Source organism: Dermacentor andersoni, chromosome 11 (assembly GCF_023375885.2).
Source record: "Dermacentor andersoni chromosome 11, qqDerAnde1_hic_scaffold, whole genome shotgun sequence".
NCBI classification, from domain to species: domain Eukaryota; kingdom Metazoa; phylum Arthropoda; class Arachnida; order Ixodida; family Ixodidae; genus Dermacentor; species Dermacentor andersoni.
In genome coordinates this window covers 71,886,674-71,911,564 of record NC_092824.1, presented here as the reverse complement: position 1 = coordinate 71,911,564, position 24,891 = coordinate 71,886,674, and the positions used below count along the sequence as shown (strand labels likewise).

At 47.8% G+C, this 24,891-nt stretch overlaps 1 protein-coding gene across 1 annotated transcript in view; it reads right to left on the bottom strand.

Moving 5' to 3' along the window:
• The window catches only part of LOC126518038 (tetratricopeptide repeat protein 39B-like), a 176,191-nt gene that overhangs the window by 137,126 nt on the left and 14,174 nt on the right, over nucleotides 1–24,891 (bottom strand). Inside the window, exon 2 of the mRNA XM_055064122.2 lies at nucleotides 17,609–18,221. Coding sequence (XP_054920097.1) covers nucleotides 17,609–17,686 — 78 coding nt within the window. The 5' untranslated portion in view covers nucleotides 17,687–18,221. The remainder of the gene's footprint in view (nucleotides 1–17,608; nucleotides 18,222–24,891) is intronic.

Below are 24,891 nucleotides of genomic sequence, written 5' to 3'. Positions count from 1 at the left end.
CACAGTCACCAGCGGAGTCCCACAAGGTTCAGTGCTCGGGCCTGTGTTATTCTCATTGTACATTAATGACCTCCCTAATGCTCTTCAGAACTCAAACGTTCTAATGTACGCAGATGACGCAGCTTTATTATTCACAGGAGACACACTTTCTGCACTGCAAACGCATGTCACGTCCGAGTTATCAAACATTTCTTCATGGTTCTTAGAAAACAAATTGACTTTAAACAGCAATAAGACAAAATATGTAGTTTTTCGATCGAGGAGAACCAATGTTGACACCAGTCAAATAAATATCACGTTAAATAAAAGCCCCATCCAAGAAGTTGATTCGTTTAAATATCTGGGCGTCATATTTGACCAGCATATGCATTGGGAAGCACATATTCAAAGTGTATGCAAGAAGGTCGCATATGGTTGTTACTCCCTAATTAAAGCGAAGCAATACTTCCCCCACGATGTACTCAAATCCCTTTACTATGCATTTTGCCATAGCCATATTAGTTATTGTTTAGAATCATGGGGCGTGACTTACATGACATACTTACAACCTTTACAAAAACTACAGAAAAGGGCCCTGAAAATAATTTGCCCTTCAAATTATGCCAGTGATACATTTAATGATGTTTTCCAAACACAACATGTGTTATCAGTTAATGCACTATGTAATCAGAAGATCTCAATTTCAGTTAATAATATTTTATGCACTAACTTTCCTATTCCTCGAAACGTCTTTTCATTTCCAACTCGCAGTACAAGACATGCTTTAAAAGGTAACCTCAACTTACCAAAGTGTTACAATGTATACGGTGAAAGGTTAATTAAATTCATTGGCGCAAAAATCTGGAATATTTTACCCCTAGAAGTTAAAACCGCACGTAATTTCAAGCAATGTAGCAAATTCTTTTTTCTTGATATCCAGAATCTCTAACTTACATTTATTATGTACAAGTATTTTCAAAATGTTTCTTCTCTGTATAACTCACGACATGTTCCGGAATACTGTGCTGTTGAAAACTGCGCCTGACCTGTCTTTTGTAAATTGTCACTGGACCGGAAACTAGCCTTCCCTGGCTATCGGTCCAGATATCTGTATAACCATGATTATGTAAAGAAAAATAAAGCACTTGCACTTGCAAAAAAATATATATATATATAAATTCAGTTTTAATAAGAATCCAACTAAAGATGTCGAATATGATATTTTTACAGATGGCTCCTCTAATGAATACGGAGCTGGATCAGCTTTTGTAGTCATAAAATCACAAAAAATAATAGACACTAAGCAATACTCCTTGCCAAATTATAGTAATAATTTTGAAGCAGAAGCAGTAGCTATTACAAAAGCATTAGAATATATAACTTCCCAGAATAACTCAGCTAGCTATCAAATTTTAACAGATAGTCTATCAACATTACAAGGAATTAACAATCCAGACAACTTAAATCCATATATATACAAAATTAAATAAACAATTAGAAAAGTAAACAAGAACGATAAAATAATATTAACGTTTATAAAAGGTCACAGTGGAAACATTGGAAATGAATATGCAGACGAACTAGCTAAAAAAGCCATTCGATACGGGGAAGAAATAGATATACCCATATCCAAAAAGTTTATTAATAGTCAGTTATATAAACAAATATATATAAAATGGAATACTCAATGGAGTCAAGAACCCAACTTCTATAAAAGCTATATTAAGGATTGGATCAAAAATATTACTGAAATTCCAACCTTATTCTTGGCCAATCATAATAGTTCACAATTCATGACAGGCCATGGCCGGTTTCCACATTACCTCCAGAGGTTCAGAATTAGGCAAAATAGGATATGTACTTGTGGAGAGGAGGCGGACTCCTTCGAACATTATTTAGAAAAATGCGAAATAACTAGGAATTACCGCGATAAACTAAAAATGAAATTTGGACATGAATACAGTAAGAAAAAAATGGAAATTCTAAGGGATGGGGAAGCACTTGCGATTTTGGAGGAGATGGTAGAATAGGTAAATAGCAGAATCTAGGAAAAAAAAGAAGAAAAAAATGGTCTTTTTAGTTTGTAAAAGTAAATAAAATAAATAAATAAATAAATCAGATATACCATTGGTTAAGAAGCAAAAAATCAAGAAAATAAACAAATAGACTAAAAGCACCTAGCACATGCAATCGATGAAAGCCCAATAAAAGTCCAAAAGGACATATTGTCAAGTTCAACATAAAATCAACCTCTCATCCCAATAAACTCATACCCCAGACCAATCTTTTAGGCAGTACAAGAAAAATGAAACTATCACCTGACACCCTCGGTATGACGGCCAAGCTATCACCGAGGAATAATTCTCAACTCGGTAAGACGGCTCGGCTACCACCGAACAGTCCAACAAACCCTGATACCTTGAAACGGTAAGACGGCTGCGGCCACCACCGAAGTAAAGGCATATACAGGAATCAAAAATATTATATGAAAAGTTTTGAAAAAGAAACAAAAACAAAAGCAGACCTGACATTATCGGTATGACGACCAACGCTAGCACCGAAGCAGAAAACATTAACTGCATCTTTCGGTATGACGGCGTTGGTTAGCACCGAAGTCAGATGAATACCAACTGTTGAGTCCTCGATTGAAAAGGTAAGACGGCTACGGCTACCACCTGAGTAAAGAGAGGCTCACAGAAACTAAAAACATCTCATATAAACATGTTGGATAACGTCAGAACTGAATTGAACGCCAATGAGTTCAGAACTGCCTTCTCTAATGGTCTACCAAATAAATGGAGGGATGTAAAATCACAGGGCCAGAACTGACCCTTTGGGCGGGAGTGTCCATGCTCCATGCTGCATTGTGCTGGGGGAAACGAATCAATCTCCTCCAGAGTCCAACCTTCTTAATTCCTATAGAACTATAATACACACATTAACACTAGGCTGGTAGTCATTATTTAACAACCAAGAAAATAAATGAAGAACGTAAGAAGATGAAAGATACACAACATATATATGTGTGTGAGTATGTGTGCGTGCATGCGAGTACGTATATATGTGTATATGAGTGTATATTTATATGGATATATATATACATGTACGTAAGTCTATCATTTAAATAAATAAATAAATAAAAAATAGATACAAACGAAACGAACTAAACACTTTGAGAAAAAGAAAAGACGAGCTAACATAAAATCAGATATTTACAGACTCGAATGAAGTAAAAAAGGCGGAGAAGGAACTAGTTCAGATACTAGGCTTTACAATCGGTATCATTTAACTAAGGCAGATAAAGCAATCTGGACTTCTGTAGGCTGTGGAAACCGGTAGAGAGGGGAAAAAGAAAAGGGAAAGAGAAGGAAAAGGAAAAAGAAAAAAAAAGAGAAACAGGGAAGAAAAGGAGAGGGAAAGGGAAAAGGGAAAAAAAGAACAAAAAATTTTTTTTTCACCCTGGAAAGAAGACGCCAGAAGAAAGAAGACACACAAGACAAGACAGACAGAAGATAACTGACAAGACAAGCGGACACAAGCAATTGAAGACGAAAAAAGAAAAGATTGTAAGTCAAGAAAAGACGAGTGAAATAATCATTGTATAAGTATGCATGCAATATTACGAAACAAAAGAAGACCAATGTACGTCAAGACAGACACTATTGGTAATATGTATTCTATTCATGAATAATAAATCCCGCAACCATCCGTTCCCTTGGCCGTGGTTCCCCTGGTGGTAGACTCCCCCCCCCCCCATTTTTTTTTTTTGCAAAATTATTTGACCGCGTCATTATCATTTATTTTTCTAATTTGGCAGCCTGCAATACTTCGGTGCAGCAGGCAGGGCTTAGTTTCCTATTTTAATTATTTTACTTTTATTAATTTTTATTGCCCAACACAACCCTTATGTCACCATCTATTCAACGATCACGCGCATCGCTGTTGCTTTGTTAGTTCAACCTTCTTTGTTTAGACTGATCCAGGGACCAGGAAAGGGATTCGGTTCGTAGTCAGCTGGTCTGTGTGCTCGAGGAACGAGTTGCGGCCGGAGAAAACGCCAGTTGCGTTAAACTTTTTCTTTTGCTTCATTATTTCCTGAGTGACGGCTCGCCGCGACGCTGGCAGATCCTCGGAAGCATATACCCACGATATGGGTTAGATAAGGTGGAAAATAAAATAATGCGAAACAGCGTCCATCATCAGACCCTGAAATAACCGGTAAAACCATAAACAATATGACTGTCACCCGTTACCTCGTCTGGCTTTTTCCTAATTGTACAGCACTTTTTGTGCAAAATTGGCAATTGGAAAGAAGTGTCGCAAAGAGTTGAGAAATTAAGCGATCTACTAAGGGAGAGAGCCAAGGCAAACAGCCAAACAGGAAGAAAAAGCGGAAATTAACAAATTTAACTGTTGTTTGTGACAATATTTATTTATCAACATCTCTTTATTTAAAAAGGAAGTAGAGAAAAGGCCGTCGGAAGTGGAGAATAATTTCGTATGTTTTGAATCACACTTCTAGTTATCAGTGGAGCCGCCTGACGTAGCCACTTCTCTGCTGTACTAACGTGACTGTTTTTCTAACCTTCTGCGGTGGGTGCAGTACGTCTAGAACAGCAGCGTCCTGCGCTCTACGCGGTTGTACGGGACTGGTGACCACGCATCGTTACGCAACTTCCCAAATAGCAACACGGGTCGGTTTTGGCACTTAAATTGGTAGAGCAGTAAACGAGAGATCCAAAAGAACTGTGATTGTTCCGCAAACATATATTTTCAAAAAGCGCTACTAGAAATCTTTATTTTATACTTCCGCTTGTTTACTTGTTCTTGGCAGCGTTCTTCCTGCGCTTCTATCATGATCGAGTCCATTTGATGTGGTTCCTTGTTTGCCAAGTAAAAGAGTGGTGTATCTCACAGGCGTACCTGTGAGGTACACCTTATTTCAATTCTCTTTTGCAGGTTTACGCGTCTTTATGGCGAATGGTGGGCATTATTCACATTTGTACTAGTAAAGCTACCCCCCCCCCCCTCATTTGCACAGGAAGAGTTACTTTGGTCTGCCCCCCCCCTGCGATAAAGAATCCTGGGTACGTGCCTGATTGTGTAGCTCGATTAGTTAGCCTTGATGTGCTTACATTTTCTTCGAATCATTGTTTTGTCATCAATACATTAATCAATTAACAGAGTTTGTAGAAGCGGAGAGAGAGGCACAGAGAAAGGAAAGCTAGAAGGGAGGTCAACCAGACGTTCGTGCTAAGGAGGAGTGGGGAATTAGCATCTAAATTCAGCACCGATTCTCTGAGGGACGCCGCAATGGAAAGATGAGGATAATTTCGACCAGCTGGGGTTCTTTACCGCACGCCCACGTCACGGTACACTAGCGTTTGTGCATTCCGTCCCTCCCCATGCCGGAAATCGAACCCGTGACCTCGTAATTGGCCCGATTTTTCCATGGCGCGCTGACACGTCTACGCCTACACAAACCCACGATTCGCTACACAAAACCCACAATTATCCCATTTTGAACAGCCGACGCGATCGGAGATTGAAGTGTCTATTATTATTACTGTTATTATTATTATTATCTGTATAGCCTGTTGCCAAGGTGACGGCTTACGAAGCTGCTGAGTGCAGCAGCTCCTCCTGGCTTTTCATTCGCAGTCAATCGCTGCAGTCATCGCCCTCTCGCTGTGACGAGTGACATCACTCCCTGCCGTCTTTATATATATGTCCCGTTCACTGGCCAAACAAATAACGCACTACGATCTCGACCCTCCAGCTTGGAACACCTTGCGTATTCCGAATCGTTTCGCAACTCTTACGTACGCCCCACGCTTCGACAACCATATATAGGTAAACCAATAAGGATCTTCGCTGCACCCAAGAATTTCCTGCAGTACCGGATACGGAAATTCAACGTTATAGTCGCACATTGGCGTCGCTGGTGGCGATAAGGCCTTTGGCTTGTGCGACGCGAGCCTACGTGTTGTGCCGACCTCCTGCTTTACGTCTCTGCGGTAAAAATGACTCAGCGACGAGACACACTTCCCGCGTACAAAGGGTGCGCGAAAAGTTTCTCCCCCTCACCGCAGTGAGCACTTCCGGGATACCGTTCCGGTATCCCGGATCTATCTGTAACATCTCGAAGGCCTCTGCCGCGTGAGCAACGCGGTCACGACCAGCTGCACACTATTAGAAAGCGAGAAAGAGTGCATTGGCGGTTGCAGCGGGGTGGAGGGCAATTCCCTGCTACTGGCACCGCAACCGCCTGGCTCCGATACCTTCGAAGAAGTTCGCCTCTCAAAGGTGAGAAGAAGAAAACAAGCGTCGCTACAAACGAATGTTTTCTTCTCGAATTGAATTCTGTGGTTTCACGCGCAAAAACCCCGATTTGGTCATGATAATTAATTTCGACCCCCAGGGGATCTTTAACGTGCATTTTTCTTCTCATCTTTGAGAGGCAAAATCCTTACAGATACCGCAAAAAAAAAAAAAAAAACGGCAGCAATACTGTGGAATTTGCACACGCTGAACGTCTATAACGTGATAAACTTGACAACTAACTGTATGTAACTATATGCATTCAATGCGCGCAACTATATCCTCGACAGTATGTTGCACATTACATCCTTCTCAGAAATACTTATGAAACGATTCCGTAACACAATCCCTGATGTAATGGCAGATGCACGCATGCGGGGATGTATGGAAGTGCAATCAGATTACACAAGGTTCGGTGACAACAGGCAAATGATAGAACTATCGATAACGTTCGGTAAACGTGGCAAATAAGCAACAGCGCACCGAAAACAAAGGAATGCGTATACACACAGCACAAACGCTTACTTTTAACTGGAAAATTTACTGAACGAACGAGTTAATGTACACACGGACTGCGCTTTCAACTTGCCAGTTGAAAGTCAGTGCTTGTGTTGTGTGTCTACGGCTTCCTTCATCTTCGTTTTCGGCGCGCTCTTGCGTGTTCGGCTCTTTGTCGCTCACGGACTGGCCAGAAGAAACCGGCGACGGGCGGCCAAACAAAGGTCTTCCTCGCTGTCAGCCACATTTGGAAACCGATATACTTAGACTGATGATTGAGCGGCAAATTAATAAAGCCACTGGACACGCCCTTAGCCGTGCCGCCCCGTTTAGGCGAATGCGTTGCCACGCGAGCCGCTGGACAATATAAGGATGCCGCCCGAGGAACGAATGCACGCGCGTGCCGATGAAGCCCGTGGACAAGGAAAACAAATTCGGCCGCACGACTAATAAGGAAAGGACGCCGGCATACGCGCTGGGTTCCGGGAGCTTGGGACTGCGGCAAATCGGCGGTCAGGAGAGGGGGGCCCAGCCAGAGAAGCAGAATAACGCAACGCGAATGCAAAGCTAACGGGGGGGGTAAAAAAAAAAAAAAAAAAAGTGCGGAAGTTTGAGCCTATGGCGAGGACGACAGTATCGGAGGAATTCCTCTCCGTCTCTACTTTTGTTCACACAGGCACTTTTTTTTTTTTTTTTTCGCGACGCGCAGAAACTTCCCTCCAATAGCTTCCTCGCTTTCCGCGCTGCTACGAGGGAAGCGTGCCTGCGGGAAGCTCAACTCAAGCTTACTCTGAGGCCGCTTTTGTATTTTTCCCCCTTAATTTTACTTACGTTTACTTACAGCTTTCCCCTCCGGTCACTGCATGGTTTCCGTCTTCACCCAACCATCCGGAATCCCGCATGTTTTCTTTCTTTCTCTCTCTGTTTCTTTTCCCCTCTCAACCCGAACCGGCCTGCATAAGCGCTGTACCGTCCCTTTTCCTGCTTGTTGGATCGCGCACAAGACGTGCTCGCCTCGCGCTAACGCGGGTTCTCGTGAGTAGCGCCGGGTCGGAAATAGACTGTTCGCGAGTCTGTTTGGAGAAGGGAACTGCGTAACGAAGAGACCACTATAAACCACTTCGCAACGCTGTGTGTACTTCGGTTCGGGTTCGAAGCGCCGCGTGGGAACTCTCGGATGATTAACAATGTGCCAGAACGCCGAAAAAAAAAACAAAAAAAAAAACGTCGAGACTGATTTACGCTATTGTTCTTGGAACGGACTTGCGTGCGCGCCAGGTGGGTGGATGCGGTTGAGTAACGTACTCATTCGTGCAGAGAGTCGCTCTAGATACACGCACGACGCGAAGAGTGATGAACGTTTCGTAACAAGGCCCGATAATCTACACGACCCTTCGTGATAGCCCAGTGGCACAAAGTCGCCGGTTTCGACTCCGGTGAGGGGGGGGGGATGCAAAAAAGAAGGAAAAGAAAAAAAGATAAACAAAGCTAGTATACCGTGCGTTGGATTTGCATGTTAAAGAAAGCCCAGGTGGTTAAAACTCGTTCCGAGTCCTCGACTACGGCTTTCCCTCATAGCTAGATATCTTGGCACGACAGAAGTCTCGGCTCGAAAACCCGTGAATTCATGGGGAATAATATCGATACAGACATAGGACTGAGGGAGACGACAACACAGGACGGTCTTGTGTCTGTACCGGTTTCATTCCCAACGTCTCACCGATTGGCCGACAACTTTACCTAGCCGGGAATTCAATATTAAGTAACTGAGGCTATACGTTGGGAAGATCGATGGCCTCACGTCATGCTACTATATTCCACGATAACGCGGGGCTTAATTGGAAAGTCGAATTCGGGGCACACACCACGCAAGTGTCATGGGCTGAGTTGGTCGCAGTAACTGCGGCGGTGGGCCAGGATCTTCAGAGACTACCGAGCTTGAAGTCGAGCGTTCCATTCCCACCTTCAGATGCCACACACCGATGACGCCGGGAAGCAAAAAACAAAAAAAGAGACTGTACAGCGAGATTTAGGGGAACGTACAAGAACATGAGGCGGTCACTCGCGATCCACAGATGATGCAATCTTGTACCGCTGACATGCAGACCAACCCTATCAATCATTATTACGATGTAGTACTGGGTCACACGATCAAACTGAGGCGCCGGCGAATGCACAGCGACGTTTTGTCCATTCCAGCTGCCTCCGTGTTTTCACTTTCATTTTTCAAGCGTCTTTCGCTTCTCTTATTACTCGGTTTCGCAATGTAAGCGTCGGTTCACAAACTTGACGACGCCTAGACTGCCAATTTTCAGGCATTGCGATATCGAGGAGCCCTCCCCCCGCCCCGCCTCCCCTCTTTTTGTTTTTTCTACGATGCCAGCAAAACTAGTGCGTCATCAATACGCGTGCGGAGCTCGGCACGATCATCCGACCAAGTGCAGGTACGCATGCGCAGTATAGGCTGACGTGACGAGGCGACAACTATGTGCACACGGAAATGTATTTTTCGACGTAATTTCGGCATGGCGTCATCCAGCGTCGGGGTGTACATCTCTTGGCCATCACTATCCTACGCCCAACGTTAACCAGCAACACTCCTCAGCGGCACCAGCGCAAGGCACCGACTCGAGGCCAAAATTTCCTAAGGAACAAAACTTTGCGGTGGGGGTGGGAGGGGGGGAGGCAAAATCGAACGAGCCCCTACGGAAGGAATCTCCGGGTGCATCGTCACTTTATGATAAAACAACCGAAAGGAAACCTTCCACGAAATACTCGCCTACGGGCAAGAAAGCACCACGTGATCTGGATGGGCGACCGACCGCGGCACTTTTCCAGTCACCTAGCTCACACACACAAACACACGCGCGCGCGCGCGTACAGGAGCGTAGCGTCGATATAAATACCGTACCACCGAACGTCACGTGCCAGCAGTCGCAAGTGATACAGGATGAGACCGCGGAGGCTCGCCCGATGCGCCGAGAAGCAGGAAGGAAGTGCATTCGCCGCGCCGCAGCGTCGCCTGCCACGACGTCGCGCGACGGCGACGTTCGTGACAGACCTGGGGCTACGGCGTTTCCTCGGAGCGCGACGCATGCCCGTTAATAGGAGGCCGCGCGGCCGTCCCGCGCAGGAAGCGAACGCGGTTGCCGTTACCCACAGTCGCCGCTTTTTTTCGGCGTCACACGCTCCCGGCGGGCTACAGCCGGCGCGGCGTTCCGCGTCCACGCGGAAACCGGTCGCCGTAAGCGAAGCTTCCAGCGGCCTCCTCCTCCTCCTCCGTGTATACGACGCGCGATAGAGACTGCTTCTCCCGTCTTTCTATTACGTCTCTCATACGCTTTAATTGACGCGCGCGAAGCGAGCGCGAAAAAATTGGCGCGGAGGCTGCACGGCTGTTTCGCCGGAAGCGGTGACGCGTGCCCCCTTAAAGTTTCTTTTATTTATTTTTTTATCGAGTTACACAACTGCCGAGTCCTGCGTCGCCTCAAGAAATGAAGAAAGCGAGCATCGAAGAGGGCAGCTCGAAAGAAATTGGCCTCGAGTGTTACCCAAAAAACAGCGCTGACTGGCAGAGAGACGACAACCCTGTCGTTGTCATGAGGTTTACATCTATCCTATGGCAGGGACCATGGGGACTTGAAACATTGACGTGTATAGCTAACCCCGCGCCAGCAGGCGGTTCCTGGAATTCACGAAAGAAGCGCGCTCGAATTGGACCTGGTCAGCTCTATCAGAGATCGCATATACTCGCCTCAAAGACATGAGGAGTCACATAACGACGTCCTTGCGAGAGTGCGCGTTCAAAATTTGTAGGCACGTTTCTTACTCTGTCACAAGCACCGTCTCATGCTATCTGTCACGGGCAGCAAATCAACAGAATCGCCGAAACGACTCGAGATCGAATATACGTGTGAAGGTGTAGGGGCGGGGACAAATTCTTGAGGTATCTGCGAGAGGCGCGCCAAAGGGTATTTTTCGCGCACTCTGACGAAGCAAGCGCCTGGTGTCGTTACAGGACAGTGCTTGCGCCCCGCCCTTTTCTTCTCGCGGGCCTGCCAATCACGGAGGAAGTTTATTTCCTTTCACCGTGCTGCTCACTTGTGGCCAGCCTGCTGTTGGAATCGCTATGAGCGCGAAAGATTACGCTATAGGCGAGCGGTGTCTGTTTCGGTCGGCGAGGCGTGCGGTGCAGTTGTGTCTCCGCCTTTACAAAATGTCGACTCGCTCGAACCTTGAACGAGACGTCATCGTGGGATCGAGTGAAGCAAGTGAAGTCTGACACCAACCCAACCGCCCTCGCATATATCTTCGTCTCCCCTGTTTAACAATGCAGAACCTTCAATCAATCAATCAATCAATCACGAAACATTCTGCATTTAAACGTTGTACCATTGAAAGTGACAGCCATCGACACAGATGTGCGCTATCTGATTTCTTTTTTTAGTCTCTCTCCTGTCAAATCATCTCAGTAATCGTAGGAGGCCTCTTCACCCAGTACAGCCGTACATTCTTGCTATCCAGTCGCCTTGTAAAAACGAAGTTGAACGACCTCTAAACAACAAAAGCAGCGTCCAAAAATGCAATCTAACGTGATATGACAACATTGAGGCAGCAGTGAAAAGCCGTGGCGAAACTGGGACTTGATTCGGGTACGCCGCCTCATTCTGGCTGAGAACTCCAACGCCAGTTCAGCACTCAAAAAATTCTCGCAAGTAAAAGAGCCCCGCCACCATTACGCGGAGACTGGTAGCCCGTCAGTAGAGAACGCATTTAAATGAATTAACAAAGAGAGCACGATCCATCTTCAGGGAGCGCACAAATATCAGAATACGTATGGGCTTCACCCGTGTCTTCCGCAAAGCAGCAAAAATACAAGAAACGCGCTTCGGGAGGTTTTTTTTTTTATTTTTTGCAGTATGCGATAACTACGCTTTTATCTTGACTTGCGCGAACTACTACGGGGCTGTGCGCATGCTCGAGCTGGTAAAAAAAAAATTGTTGAATCGATTGTCTCATTGTTATATGGTATATCCACCTGTCACTAGAAAGTATGTGCAAGGTATGACGGTAGTGTATTTGTAAAGCCCTTTTCGTAAAGATTTCGTGCTGCACAATATAGTGTCCGTTCTTCCTGGTCCTAACATCTTGTTTCCCGAATCTCACGCACGCACGCAGTCTTGAACTCGCCTAGGTACACGATATATTTTCGCTGAAATTGAACAGCCCTTAACCTGCGCCACCTTTTATTACGTCTCATGGCGAAGATGATCGGATCTCACTAGACGTTGCCGAGAGAATTGAAGTATATCTCTGTTCCCGCAGAATCGTTCCGGTGAATTTACGTGGCAATGTTTTCCACCACAGCTGCGGGCGCACGAGCTCCTACGAAGAAGGCTGCCTGACAATCACTTAAAACCCGTTTCGCGCGCGGTCATATTGCACAGCGCGTATAATATGGACGAGTTGGCGACAGGCGGTGGCGCGTCACGCCGAAAATAGACCCGAAGTATACTTCCAAGTGTGGTTGCCGCTCTAAAAGTTTTGCGGAAAGCGGGCGAGCTCCTCATCTCGATTCGGACCGGCACACGAGTGAATCGAGTCCGGCGTATAGGCTAGCCCTTGCCTGACAGAGAATAGCCATCACCGCGCTCTCTGTGACGGGTTCCTCGTGATTCGAGACGCGAGCGAGTCACGACCGCCTCGCGACTTCCCTAATTCATTACGCGAAGCGATGACAGCGCGAAACCCTCGAGCGAATTCCCGCACGGCCGTTACGGCTACCGAGTTGTGGCATATACAAAACATCGGTGGCAGCTTCACAGAAGCACTCCACGCTCGGCCACAGGAGGAAGTTCGATGACGGCATGTTTACGTATGCGACAACCGCTTCGTGAAGAACTCTGGGCGGATCGAGTACACCGAAGAAGCGTGTGGTATACCAACGCCACCTAGATATCGCGAGGTCTGTACCCTCTGCTTTATGACGTCATGCTAACAGGGCCGAAACTTCCGTTCCCAAGCCCGGCGTGACGAAAGCGGTGACGTCAGAATCCCCGCGGCTTTACTCGGCAGCCTTCCCATGTAAAAAACTCGCCTTTCGGTCGAGTGCTACGAAGCTGTGCCCTTTGTATGAGGTGGCTGCAGTTTTCGCTCAAGCTGCAACCTGCATCATTCTCGCCTGGTCATCCTAGCAATTTTGTTGCAGAATGCAACAATTTTGTTGGAAACTCTTTCAGGAATTCAAATATGATGCCCGGTGGTAGCTTGGACTGGGAGCAATTCCACAAATTCCAATCATTTCAGTTTTCAGATAAGAAAGCGTGTTTGTCCCCCTCTATCGTGAATAATTATTGCTTGAAAACAAGTTCAGTGTCCTTGTACCGTTCTCCTGTACGGTTTAATTTAGCACCTAGATAACCGAAGATGAGATAGGCTTAATGACGACACTTACGAAAGACGCCACGAAAGTTGGGTTACAACAGCTATCGCTGTACAGTGACAATGACGTCAAGCGTCGCTCCCGGCTGTCATCACGGTTGAAATGCACGCGCTCTCAGCCTTTCACGCGTGACGTTACGGCTGGAAACACGCGCAGGTACGTCCTACGAGGGGTTGATAAAATAGGCCCACATGGAACGCCGCGAGGCGAACGCGTAACTGGCGTCGAGGGAGGGAGCCAGACGTAAACGAAAAAACAAAAAGCCAGCAAATAATCATCGCCAGCTGACCCCTAGCGGAGCGCGCGACGGGAGCTTTTCCGGTCCACTTCCGTGTCCCGACCCCAGCAGCGGCCGCGAACCAGTTCGGTTCTCCGGACGACGCAAATGCGGAGAGACCGCGCGCCCACCAGACGACGCGCGCCGTTCAGAGAAGCATGTTTTATTAGAATGTGAAGACGTCTACCCAGCGGTCGATTTACGCACCACTGGCCTCCTTGAAGCCCTTGGGTTCAGAGGGAGCAGTGGTAAAGCAAACATGTCCGCAATAGACATTAGTAAGAGGCGACTGGAGGATTGGTGGAAGAAAAGTAGGGAAACGACAAAAGACGGAGACGTACGAAAGCACAGTTCGCAATAGGGGATCAGAAAATTTGGGCGTGGTAGTTCAGAGTGTTTTTTTTTTCCTTTTTTCATTGTTTAACCTAGGTAGGATATTAGGCAGTATAGTAGCAAGAGCTTAGTGGCGCAACCCACCGCCCCGTTCCAAAGGGAACGCTCATAATATCCATCCATCCATCCATTCATCCAGACGATTTCGGATGGAGATACTCTGGTATAGCCACCATCTTGAATGATGGGCTGCTATAATGTGGATTAAGTGAGACAAGTCGGGATTACGAGAAATTCCTCGTGGCTTCTACAGCGTATTAAATAGACGCTAAAGACAGATGCCATGATGTATCAACATTAAAAAAAAGATTATCAGAGAAAGAAAGACTACCTTTACCGGGAGAAGAAGCGTGATAGAACAGAAAAAACGCGATAACGAAAGACGGGTCGCGACACCCCGACTTCAAGTTTCCGAATCACTTCGTCGGGGCGTCACGGATTTTGACAGCGTCTGTTCAGGCCTAGTTAACTCACGTTAGAAAGTTCTGAAAATGGTTCAGGAGTAAAAGGATTGCCCAAATACGAGAAAACAGTTTGAAATCAGTGACATCACACTTACGTGCAAGCACTAAGGTATTGGCTCAAAATTAGAATAAGAATAACAAAAGTTTGACCTTAACTTTATTCAACAAGCATTCATTCATTTTCCCCAAAGAAATACATTTAAGAGTGCTCAAAAATAATTTGCCAGTATTAACTCATTAAGTGTTCCTTTTCATGCATTGAACCTTATAGCCCGGCAAGATATCGCTAGCTCTTGACCTTCTGGTGTGCTTGAGCGTTGTGCAGGTTATACATATACACACATATGAAAACGTGTTTGTTTGTTTTTTACACGGAAGCGGCAGTAGAGTCGTGGAGGCACTTGGGAACTGACAATGTCGAGAATTCAACGCGACTGGGCCCGATACGTCTTGACTAAGTGTTAGCCAGCGCCACAAATCACAGCCGGGGCGCCGGATGTAGAACGTGCTTTCATACCGCAGGCGACAAGCAGTACGTGAACTTGGGAGAAGGCCACCGGCCAATAAACCCTCCGGTTTGCTGCATGCCACACGTGCCAGAGTCTACAACCGCAAATGAACGAGGTAAACCGAGGTGTTTTTTTTTTTTTTCTTTCTTTTTTACAATCATATGATGCCAACAGGCAATAAAACAAAGTTGGTTTCAGATATTGATTGATTGACTAACTGATTAATGTTGACGTCTCAAAGCGACACAGTGACTATAAAAGACAGTGTAGTGGAGGGCCCAGGATTAAGTTTCCCCACCGGCTACCGAAGTTACGAGCTGCACCTGAGGTTTGGTGCATTACGCTCTCATCGAAATACAGCTGCCGTCGACGGAAACCCAATCCGCGACCTCGTGCTGATTAACAGGACGCCATAACGGCTCAAGCCCCACTGCGAGTGCTTGAACACGGTGTCGCGTACGAGGCGAAGACGTAGAATCGCCTATGCATAGAACTGGTGGACGCACGCGGCCCCATAGCCACGACCAGCGTGCTGACATGCATTTACGAAGTACGTGCGAACAGTTCGCCAAGTGCTCTCTATTCTTTTTTTTTTTTTTTGCGTACCCCGAAATTATCATAAGGGCTGTCGTTTCTCCGGGATTACAATACACACGAGACACGGATGCGCGCACGACATCTTAATTTGCGAGAGACCCCGTGGTCTCATCTGATGCCCCAAAACAAACGAAGCTAGTTAATCTCTTCTAGCAAAACATCAACACATGCGGCGGGAACTGGTCGAACGAGGCAAACAACCAACGCATTTCTGCCGGCCATTGGCAGAGGAAGGGCGCAGCAACAGACGACCCGACTCGCACGCAGGGCACCGATTTATTTTCAAAACTGAAACACGTCGGTCAGATCGCGTTATCATGCAGGCAGTACGCAGACTTCGAGAGGACCTGCCACCGACATCTAAGTGAACTTTCCACGCTCGGGCCTTCCAGAATTCAGGGCCTCTCCTTACTCGCGTAAGGCGAAATATATATATATTTTTTTTTCTTGTATATAACGCTTGGTGACTCGCACGAGCTCTTGAGTTAGGTGTTCGGTACGTTAGCGCTCGCACATTCGACGGAAGTGAATTCTACGAAGACAATACACTGCCGCGCGTGCGTTCCAGTTGTTTAGCTCGTCGTATTGTCTCATCGCTTGTCAGGCCCCACCTACTCTCATTAGCACGAGAATGGGGAGCAGCAGGCCAGATACGCTCTCCTGGCGACCAAACTCCCCGCCTTTTCCTCTCGTAAAGGTATTACGGTAGAACGGTCTAATGGGTAAAAGCTTACGGAAAATAGCTTTATGGTAAAGCTATATATATATTTTTTTCACTCTATCTCAGACTTTCATAATATGCTATTCTAAGTCGCCGAACGGAGGCCCATTCTTTACGTGCATCGGCGTGAAAGCCGTGGAGAGGGATGCAGTGCTAGCCGCTAGAGCGACGTCATACTTCAAAACGAGAATACGTAGTACGAGTAACACCTGTTCCGTTAGCTACAATGGGGTGTCGGCTGCGTGTCCCGGACTGTAGCAAGGACGGCTTGCCCCGTTGTACGGTATTAACCCCCTTCCGCGAAGAGCTCTCATTCAGGTCGCGTTGAATGAGAGGCGCAGGATGGAGGAGCCGTTCTTCCGATTCTCTTTCCTGCGGTTAACGGACGCTACCCGCAGCTTTCGTTGCACTGCAGGTCTAAAACACCTCACGTGCACCGCGGCGAGCTAGTCGTTCACCCCATTCGACTAAGCTGACGCCATGAAAATTCTTTTGGGCCCTTTCGCGGCGACTCGTCGACTGACACAATAGTGACGCCGCTCACCGAACCTGAAAATAAATGCCTTTCACTCAGTCTACATTGAAGGCTTGAAGCCGCGATAGGGCAGAAAGTGTTGGCGCACGCAACCGACCCTCCGAGGTGTCAAAGCAAGAACTCAAATAGCGCCCTGCGCTGCGGAATTTCATTGTTGTATCTGTTCTTCGAACTGCCCTCGTGTCACGCTCATTCAATGCAAGTCTGGCTCACTGCGTTAGAGTGCGCTGAACCGGCTGAAAAAACGCCTCCAAGTCCTTGGCTGAACATGCATGTGCCACCTGCGAATCGAGCGGACTTACCTAAGAATGGTAAGCTCGCAGAGAGGGCAGACGATGAGAATGCGTACCAAAACCATTAGTCCCCCCCCCAACTCCCTACCCACCCCAAGTAAAATATTTCTTCGGGAGTTCTCCCCGCCCCAAACTAAACGTCAAAAGCCCTATTCATATTTTCTTCACCCTTTCATTTCCATTTAGCATGCATGCATCGGTCTGTCAGGTTTCAGGAATTCGTTCGTGCGGGCCGGAAAGCGGGGTTCGGAGGAGGAACCCACCGCGAGACCTTTGCGTCTTCGTGGAAAATGTTCGTGACGTCGCGGTGCGCCCAACGTGGCCTACGTTGGTACGGTCGCCAAAAATCAGTTCCACCTGCCGAAGAAGCCGCGGGTGTCCACAGGCCGCCTACGCCGCACAACGTAACGGATCAGTTTGAGTTGAACGATCCCGTTGTACGCAGTGGACGATCGGGCAAGAGCGCAGGGACCAACAATTGGGCGCACCGGAACATGCGCACCGGTTATCGAGAAACTAGATTGTACACAAATTCACATTCACGCTTAAAGGAAAAAGAAAGAAAGGAAAGACACCTACCTCTGCGTCCTCGTCGGGACAGGTATGCACCGTCGCCGCTTCGTTGACGTTCTCCAGCGACATGGTCCAGAAAGACATGGTTGCTGGCGGCTGCGGTGGTCGTCCGGGGGAGTAAAAGAAGCACTGCGGCAAAAATCCTTCGGGCGTCGACGGAACGGGCAGAAACGCCGCGAAAGGAAACGAAAAAGGCACACACACCGGTCGCCGACAGGAACCCCCAGAACCTGTCGCTCTGCCCCGCGCACACGAGTGTGAAGCACCCAAAAAGAAACCACGACGTGCGGGTCTTCTCGAGCGGAGAGGGCGTCCCGAAGTGCGGCGGAAACCAAGGGTTCACACTGGCAGCGAAGCGCGGGCGCGCGCGGCTGCAAAGGTGCGCAAGCGAGTCTCCAAAAATCACTGCGGGACCGCGGCCGGTGGCTGCATGGCTGTCCTTTCGGCAGGGCTGGCTCTTGCGCTGTTGCTGCGACGGGCTTCCCTTCTCCGGCGTCCTGGAAGCGAGCGGCTTGCCGGCTGCTGGTCGGTCTGAACGGCCCAACTTCTCGGTCCGGGTCAGTCGGGCGAGGGGGTCACTGTTCACGGCGGAGAGCGCGGTAGACTGACGGCGACGACGCTGCACGGAGGAGAGGGGAGCATTATAAAACCGTAGAGTAAGAGGGAGGGGGAAGAGGAGGAGAGAACTAGAGGAGCTAACGGGACGCGCCATGCAAACACGCAAAAGCGAAACGAGGGCGCGAAGGGGGGGGGGGGGGGGGGGGGGCCTGGCAAGGAGGGAGTACTCCGACGAAGACGCAACGGCTTCCCTTGCTCCGCTGCAGGTGTCTTTGAACAGGTTGGGGGCTACGCGCTACTCTTCTGCGCGCGAGCCTCCAAGATTCGAGGATGTCGCGCGGCGGGAATCTGGGAACATCGTTGCCACCGCGTTCATGGAGTTGCACACGTTGTCCCTCTCGGTGTAAGCTAGCTCTCTCGCAGCGACAATCCGCTGCCACCGGGAAGGGGACGGAAATTGAACCCGCGGTTTCGTGCTTGTCGGCAGCAATACGCCATGCTCATTGAGCCACTGAGGAAATAGCCTCCTTTATTATCGTCTAATCCACTGCGGGACTAATGCCTTTCTTGGCGATCTCCGATTACACCTGTCTTGTGCTAGCCGATTCCAACTTGCGCCTGAAAATTTCCTAATTTCATCAACCCACCTAATTTTCTTCCGTCCTCGACTGCGCTTCCCTTCCCTTGATACCCATTTCGTAACTAAAGGCCCATCAATTATCTGTCGTACGCATTGCCTGCTCAGCTCCATTTCTTCTTAAAGCGAAGCTTTCTTTGCTTCTTCCTTCGACTTTCCCGCTGTTGCTACTGCTGTCTTGCACGCCGCGTCGGGGGTGGTTCAGAGCGTCGAATGTGCACAATACCCTCTGGAGCTCCCTGGGAATCGCCACATTAGCCTCTTGTCAGCTATAATTATCCGTGACCCCCTCAAAAGCATTGCAGAAGTTGCAACGCTTGCCTTTCTACCAACGTGCAAGTCCAGAGGGAAGCTAGATAGAATGGTAGGGAGGATGCGGGAGAGGAGGCAGAGAATGGATAGAACCGACGCAGTCCCGAAACGAATGAATAACAGCCTTGACACTTTTCGCTCGGAGTACCCATACGAGGGGGACGTGGGGTAAAGAAAATACGTGAGAATGCGAGGAGACGCTACTACTAGACACGACAGCGCTTAAGGGGAAACGGTACAAATTGAAGTTCAGGGTACGGTACAGTACGTTTCTGCTATTTCTGAAAAATGAACACCACGCAAATACGTCAAGCGCGCAACTTAAGCAGGGCGTGCAGAAACACAGCCGCATTAATTAAATCACACCGCAGGGTCTAGGCGACACTACGAAAGCGGTCGCAAGTCAGATCAACACTACTGTGCCCCCGCGGTAGCTTTGCGGCTATGTCATTGCTCGAGGTAGTGGATTTGATCCCGACCTCGACAGCTGCATTTCAACGGGGGACAAAAAACGCTCGTGCACGTAGATTAAGGGACACGTTAAGAGAACACGACGGTGTCAGAATTAATCTGGAGTCCGCCACTACGGCGTGCCTCATAATCCGATTGTGGTTTTGCCACGTACAGTCCCATAATTCAAGTAAAGTTTAATACTTCTCCCACGATGCGGTGTGCCATGCGAGTCTATGACAATGTTCAATCCTCTCAGAGGTTATGAAATATGGCGCACGACAATGCCCCAAGCAAACACCTCTCCCTGTGAGTTCTGTGTACCAGCAAACAGCAGTGGTGAACGCAAGGTAAGGTTTAACATCGACTCACGACTTTCGTGATGTACTGAACGTTGAAGAAACATTCGCCGTCAACGACATCATTAATCATCGTCAATCAAAGCAAACCGCACAGAAAGCTTCGCATCCATCGATTCCTACAGTGCGTGGGATCTGCATATTTTCTTTGTTTTAGATAAAGGTCTTGGATGGCAGGGTTAAAGGCGGAGGTCATATATTTCGCCTGATGTAGGCCCTGTCACCCGTACATAGCTCATCAAAAGGGCTCCCAACAAGGCAACGGGTTGGCAGGAAGACCTGAAGGGGGCTGCATCCCAGGGCCTCATCTCGGACAGTGGGGCCCTCATCTCGGCCCGTTTATTCTAACCTGCTTAGTATATAGAACCATGGGCAACGGAACTTCGAGCGACATGTATGAAGCGAGAAAACCAGAACGAGCAGACGCCCCCCCCCGCCACCTAATGTAACAGCATGCGTTTAGCCTGATCATTTGGGGAGAGCTTGTCGAGCTGCAAAAAACAGGAATCCCCCGCCACTCCAGCGGGGCCCTCTTTCTTACGAAGCGAGGTGCGTTTGCTTGGAAGAGTTTTCGTGGTTTCCTGTCAGTCCGTCTGTCCAGTGCTGCCTGGAGAGGAGGGGCAAGAGGGAAACACCTAAAACATGTAATGTGGGACGAGGACATAAATCTCCCTTGCCCCTCGTCACCACCACGCCACCCTCCACCTCTCAAATAGTTCCGCCGCTGTCCTTCTCATAGAAAGGACGTGCTGCAGTACCCAATAGTGCCTCCCATTCGACTTTTATTTACCGTGATGGTAATTTGGGCGGGGGAAGATGATTCCGATAGCAGATGATGATGAGTCTAATGGCAGAGTCTAGGCAGGAAAGGAAAGAAGGCATCACACGTGCTTTTGTCCGCGTGCCGTGGGACACGGAATGTGCACTGTTCGGGCTAGGGTTGTGGAAGAGTGAACGGGGAAGTTGGAGAGCTGGACATAAAGGCCTGTCTCCAGGGCCCATTCCTGCCTAGTGGCTGCGCACCCTCGCGTGCGCTCGACCGAGAAAGTGGGTCAGACTGCCCGCCGAACTTTCCAGAAAGAAGTAGAAAAAGATGACTCAGAGGCGACGGAGGGCGCGTAACTTCGCCCGCGCTAGAAGTCGCCCTCTCCCCTTCGTTCTAGCGCTCGGCGTCGACGGGGCGAAAGAAAAATCGAGAACCTCCCAAAACAGACGATAGCTCCTAGCCAACAGGAAGACGAGACAGGAATGGGAGAAGGAGTGAGTTTGTACGGAGAAGAAGGGAAGTTGTACAAGGAACTCTATGCGTATGTGAACGCCTGCTTTGGCGCTAGTAACAGAGAGACGCGGCGGCGTCTATAAAAGGAAGTTGATCGCGGGCTGCGATTCAGCCCCGAGCCGCCGGTTAAGCTTGCATAAGCCCGCCCGCTGAGGAGCTCCCGGGGGACGCACCATTCTCGGCCAGCCACGGATCATCCAGGCAGCGTGCGCCAGTCATCAGGACGGCCACCGTTGGGCACCTGCGGTCGCGTCGGACTGACGAAGTGTCCGGTGAACAATTAGCATCCATTCATGAGAAAATGCCCAGTCGGAAGTATCAAAGTGGTGCGTCTAAACGAAAGGCGAAGTTAGAAAGAGAAGAGCGTGAAAAGAAGCTACCAAAGATGACAAAGTACCTACTCAATGCAGCTTCCGCGGAGCAGTTTGATCGCTCTACCTAGAGTCCGTGTCAAACTCCAAATAGTACCAACTGTGCTTCTGTGGAGGACTTGCCAACTCCATCACCACGGTTTCCTGGCAAGAAGCAAGGTTTGACTCATCTTGGTTTATCTGGATCCTGTGAAAACGATGCCAACCTCGGTCATCCATATTTCTGAGCAACCGACGCTAACCAAGCCCTGTCCTGTTCCTGAGTCAGCAACGTCTATGCTACTCGGCCGGGCCCCTGCCACAGAGCTCCAGGTGTCCGGTCCGCCACGCCCGATTTCTACTACTGCTGATAAACAGGTGTCAAACCTCCCCGATGAGCCTCCTTCTACTGAGGAGCGCCAGGAAACAACACTCTAAGAACCGACTCACTTGTTTACTGTTAGTTTGACTTCAAATAATCATGTTCCCATCCACAAAGTGTGCCTCGAGAGGAGGAATGACACGGCTTCTCGTTGCGGCAACAGAGAAGTACAGACACCCCCGCAGCAAGAGGTACGTTGCGAGATTCTCCGAAGTGACCCTGCTAAGTGGCCAGATGTTATTACTAATAGCTTTCGGAGTGTATGCCTTGGGAAAGGGCCATTGTATTTTCAAAATCGGGCAGAAAATTTTCCGTCTTCCGAAAGGCAATGCAAAACTCAGAAACGCTATATGTCACCTCATCTTTTCGTGCGAAAGGCTATAAATGGGGAGGCGTACGAGCGACACTGGTTAATGTACTCGGTGTCCAAAGGTTCCGTTTACTGTTTCATGTGCAAACTATTTTCGATTTCAAGCAACCCCAGTGCTTTCACCACGCACGGCTTTTCTGATTGGAAAAGAGCAGAAGAAAAGGTTTGCGCACATGAAAATAGCATCGAGCACCGGAACTACGTGGCAGCATGGCTCGCCCGCTCTAACTCGAGCAGCACAATTGACAAGGAGCTGGTTAAGCATTTTGTCACTGGGACCGCTTACTGGACAGAGGTGTTGAAGCGCGTAGTAGCTGTAGTTAAGCTTCTAGCTGAGCGCAACCTAGCGTTTAGGGGCAGTGAGGAGATTTTTGGTTCACCGAGAAATGGCAATTATATGGGAGTGCTTGAGGCCATTGCCAAGTTTGATCCCTTTCTAGAGGAGCACATCAAACGCTACGGAAACAAAGGAAAAGGTCACCAATCGTATCTGTCAAAATCCATTTGTGATGAATTTATCGAGCATATGGCAAAGGCTCTCAAGGAACGTCTCGTTGACGAAGTGAAACTCGCAAAATACTTCTCTTTAATTGTTGATTCGACTCCAGACCTTACTCACGTTGATCAGCTGTCAGTTGTTTTACGATACTATTTAAATGGGGAAGTGTACGAACGCTTTCTTGGATTTGTTCCAATTGAATCGCATACCGGCTTGTATCTTTTCGATACCGTGATGTCCCTCTTGACGACCAATGGCATCTCAATTGATGACTGTAGGGGCCAAGCTTATGATAATGCGAGTAATATGTCAGGAAAATACAAAGGACTGCAAGCTCAAATCAAACACCTGAACGAATTGGCAGTCTACGTCCCGTGTGCTGGTCATTCACTGAACTTAGTTGGCGCGTGTAGCGTTGACAGTTGCCTTGAGGCAGTCAAATTTTTCACTGTAATTCAGAGACTGTATGTGTTCTTTGCTGCCTCACCTAAACGATGGAGGTATCTTTTGGACAGCATGGGCGGAACTGGCCAGCAGCTTGTTTTGAAAAGTCTCTCTGAGACCAGATGGTTAAGACACGCTGAATCATGTAAGACCATTCTGACAATTTTCAATGCAGTCTTGCGTTGCCTTGAAGCTATATCAAAGGACGAGGAAGAAAACGGTGACACTAGGAACGAAGCGCATTCCCTCTTCAAGAAAATGACAAAACTAGAGACTGCATTTATGGCGATTTTCTGGAGTGAAATCTGGGAACGCTTTGACAAAACGAGCGTAGCACTTCAGAAACCAGGCCTAGACATTTCAACTGCTGTAGACGTGCTGAGCTCTCTAGAAGGCTTTGTTAATTCTTTGCGACCTCTCTTTGATACCTTAGAAGAGAGAGCACGCACGCAAAGTACCAATCAATGTTATCAAGATGAGGGCAAACGCATCGTTTTGAGTAAGCACCCGGACGAAAAAAGTGATAGTGCGCTACAAGGTAGAAAAAAGTTTATCGTAGAGACCTACAATGTTGTACTTGACAGTCTAGGCTCTGCTTTGCGAGTGCGAAAGGCTGCCAACACTGAACTTTGCGAAAGGTTCGGATTCTTAAAATTGCTGACAGAAGTTGGGAGCGAGGCCTCTCTGGCACAGCAGGCTGAGAAGTTGGTGACAACCTACAAAAATGATTTGGGGCCAGTATTTTCCGCTGAAATCGTTCAGTTTGCGAACTTTCTACACAGCTCTGTGTGCCAGGATACGAGTCCCCCGGGAATAATGAAGTTGCTGCACGAAAGAAAGCTTATTGATGTGTTTCCGAACCTTTCTATTGCTTTGCGAATGTACTTAAGCATGCCCGCGGCAAACTGTGAGACCAAACGATCGTTTTCCAAGTTGTCGCTGATAAAAAAATCGCCTTCCTTCGAGCCTTCTCGACGACAAGGTGAACTCGCTTGCTATCATGTCCATTGAAAGTGACCTCCTCCGCGATCTATTCTTCGAACAGACTATATCTGATTTCGCCAAAGCGAAGGCGCGAAAGGCCATCTTAAAAGAGGAGTGTTTGCGCTATACATGAATAGTTACAATAAATTCGTTGTATCGCCTCCCAGCCTCCACGTTGCCAATGAAACGCTGAGCAGCGTAATTCAAGATATGCAAATCTTCGTTGTTCGTCTCTTGTTTGTTCTTCTTGTGATATTAAGCGTGCTTATAAAGAACTGTATTTTTTTATGTTTTTGATAGTGCCACGTTTATTTGGTGTCGTCCTTGCTTGTCTTACTTTTAACGAAAATATTTTCAAATAATGTTTTGTAATTACATTTGGTAATTTTCATCTGTATTCTAGTTCATTTTTATGGTGTTTGTATTGCCTTAAGTATAGTATATATCTATTGCATATTTATAGAGTAACGTGTATAACGATTACTGCAGTCTGATGCTTGAATTTTAATAAAGAATGTTTTGGATACAACCATGCGTCTCCTCACGGTATTAAACTTAGCGATGCAAACAAAGCCTAGCTTCAGAAGGATGGACATCTGAGCTGTGTTGTCTTTTCTACGTTATTGTTCGTCTTGAGTGCACTAAACTTTTCCTTAAAGCCTAGC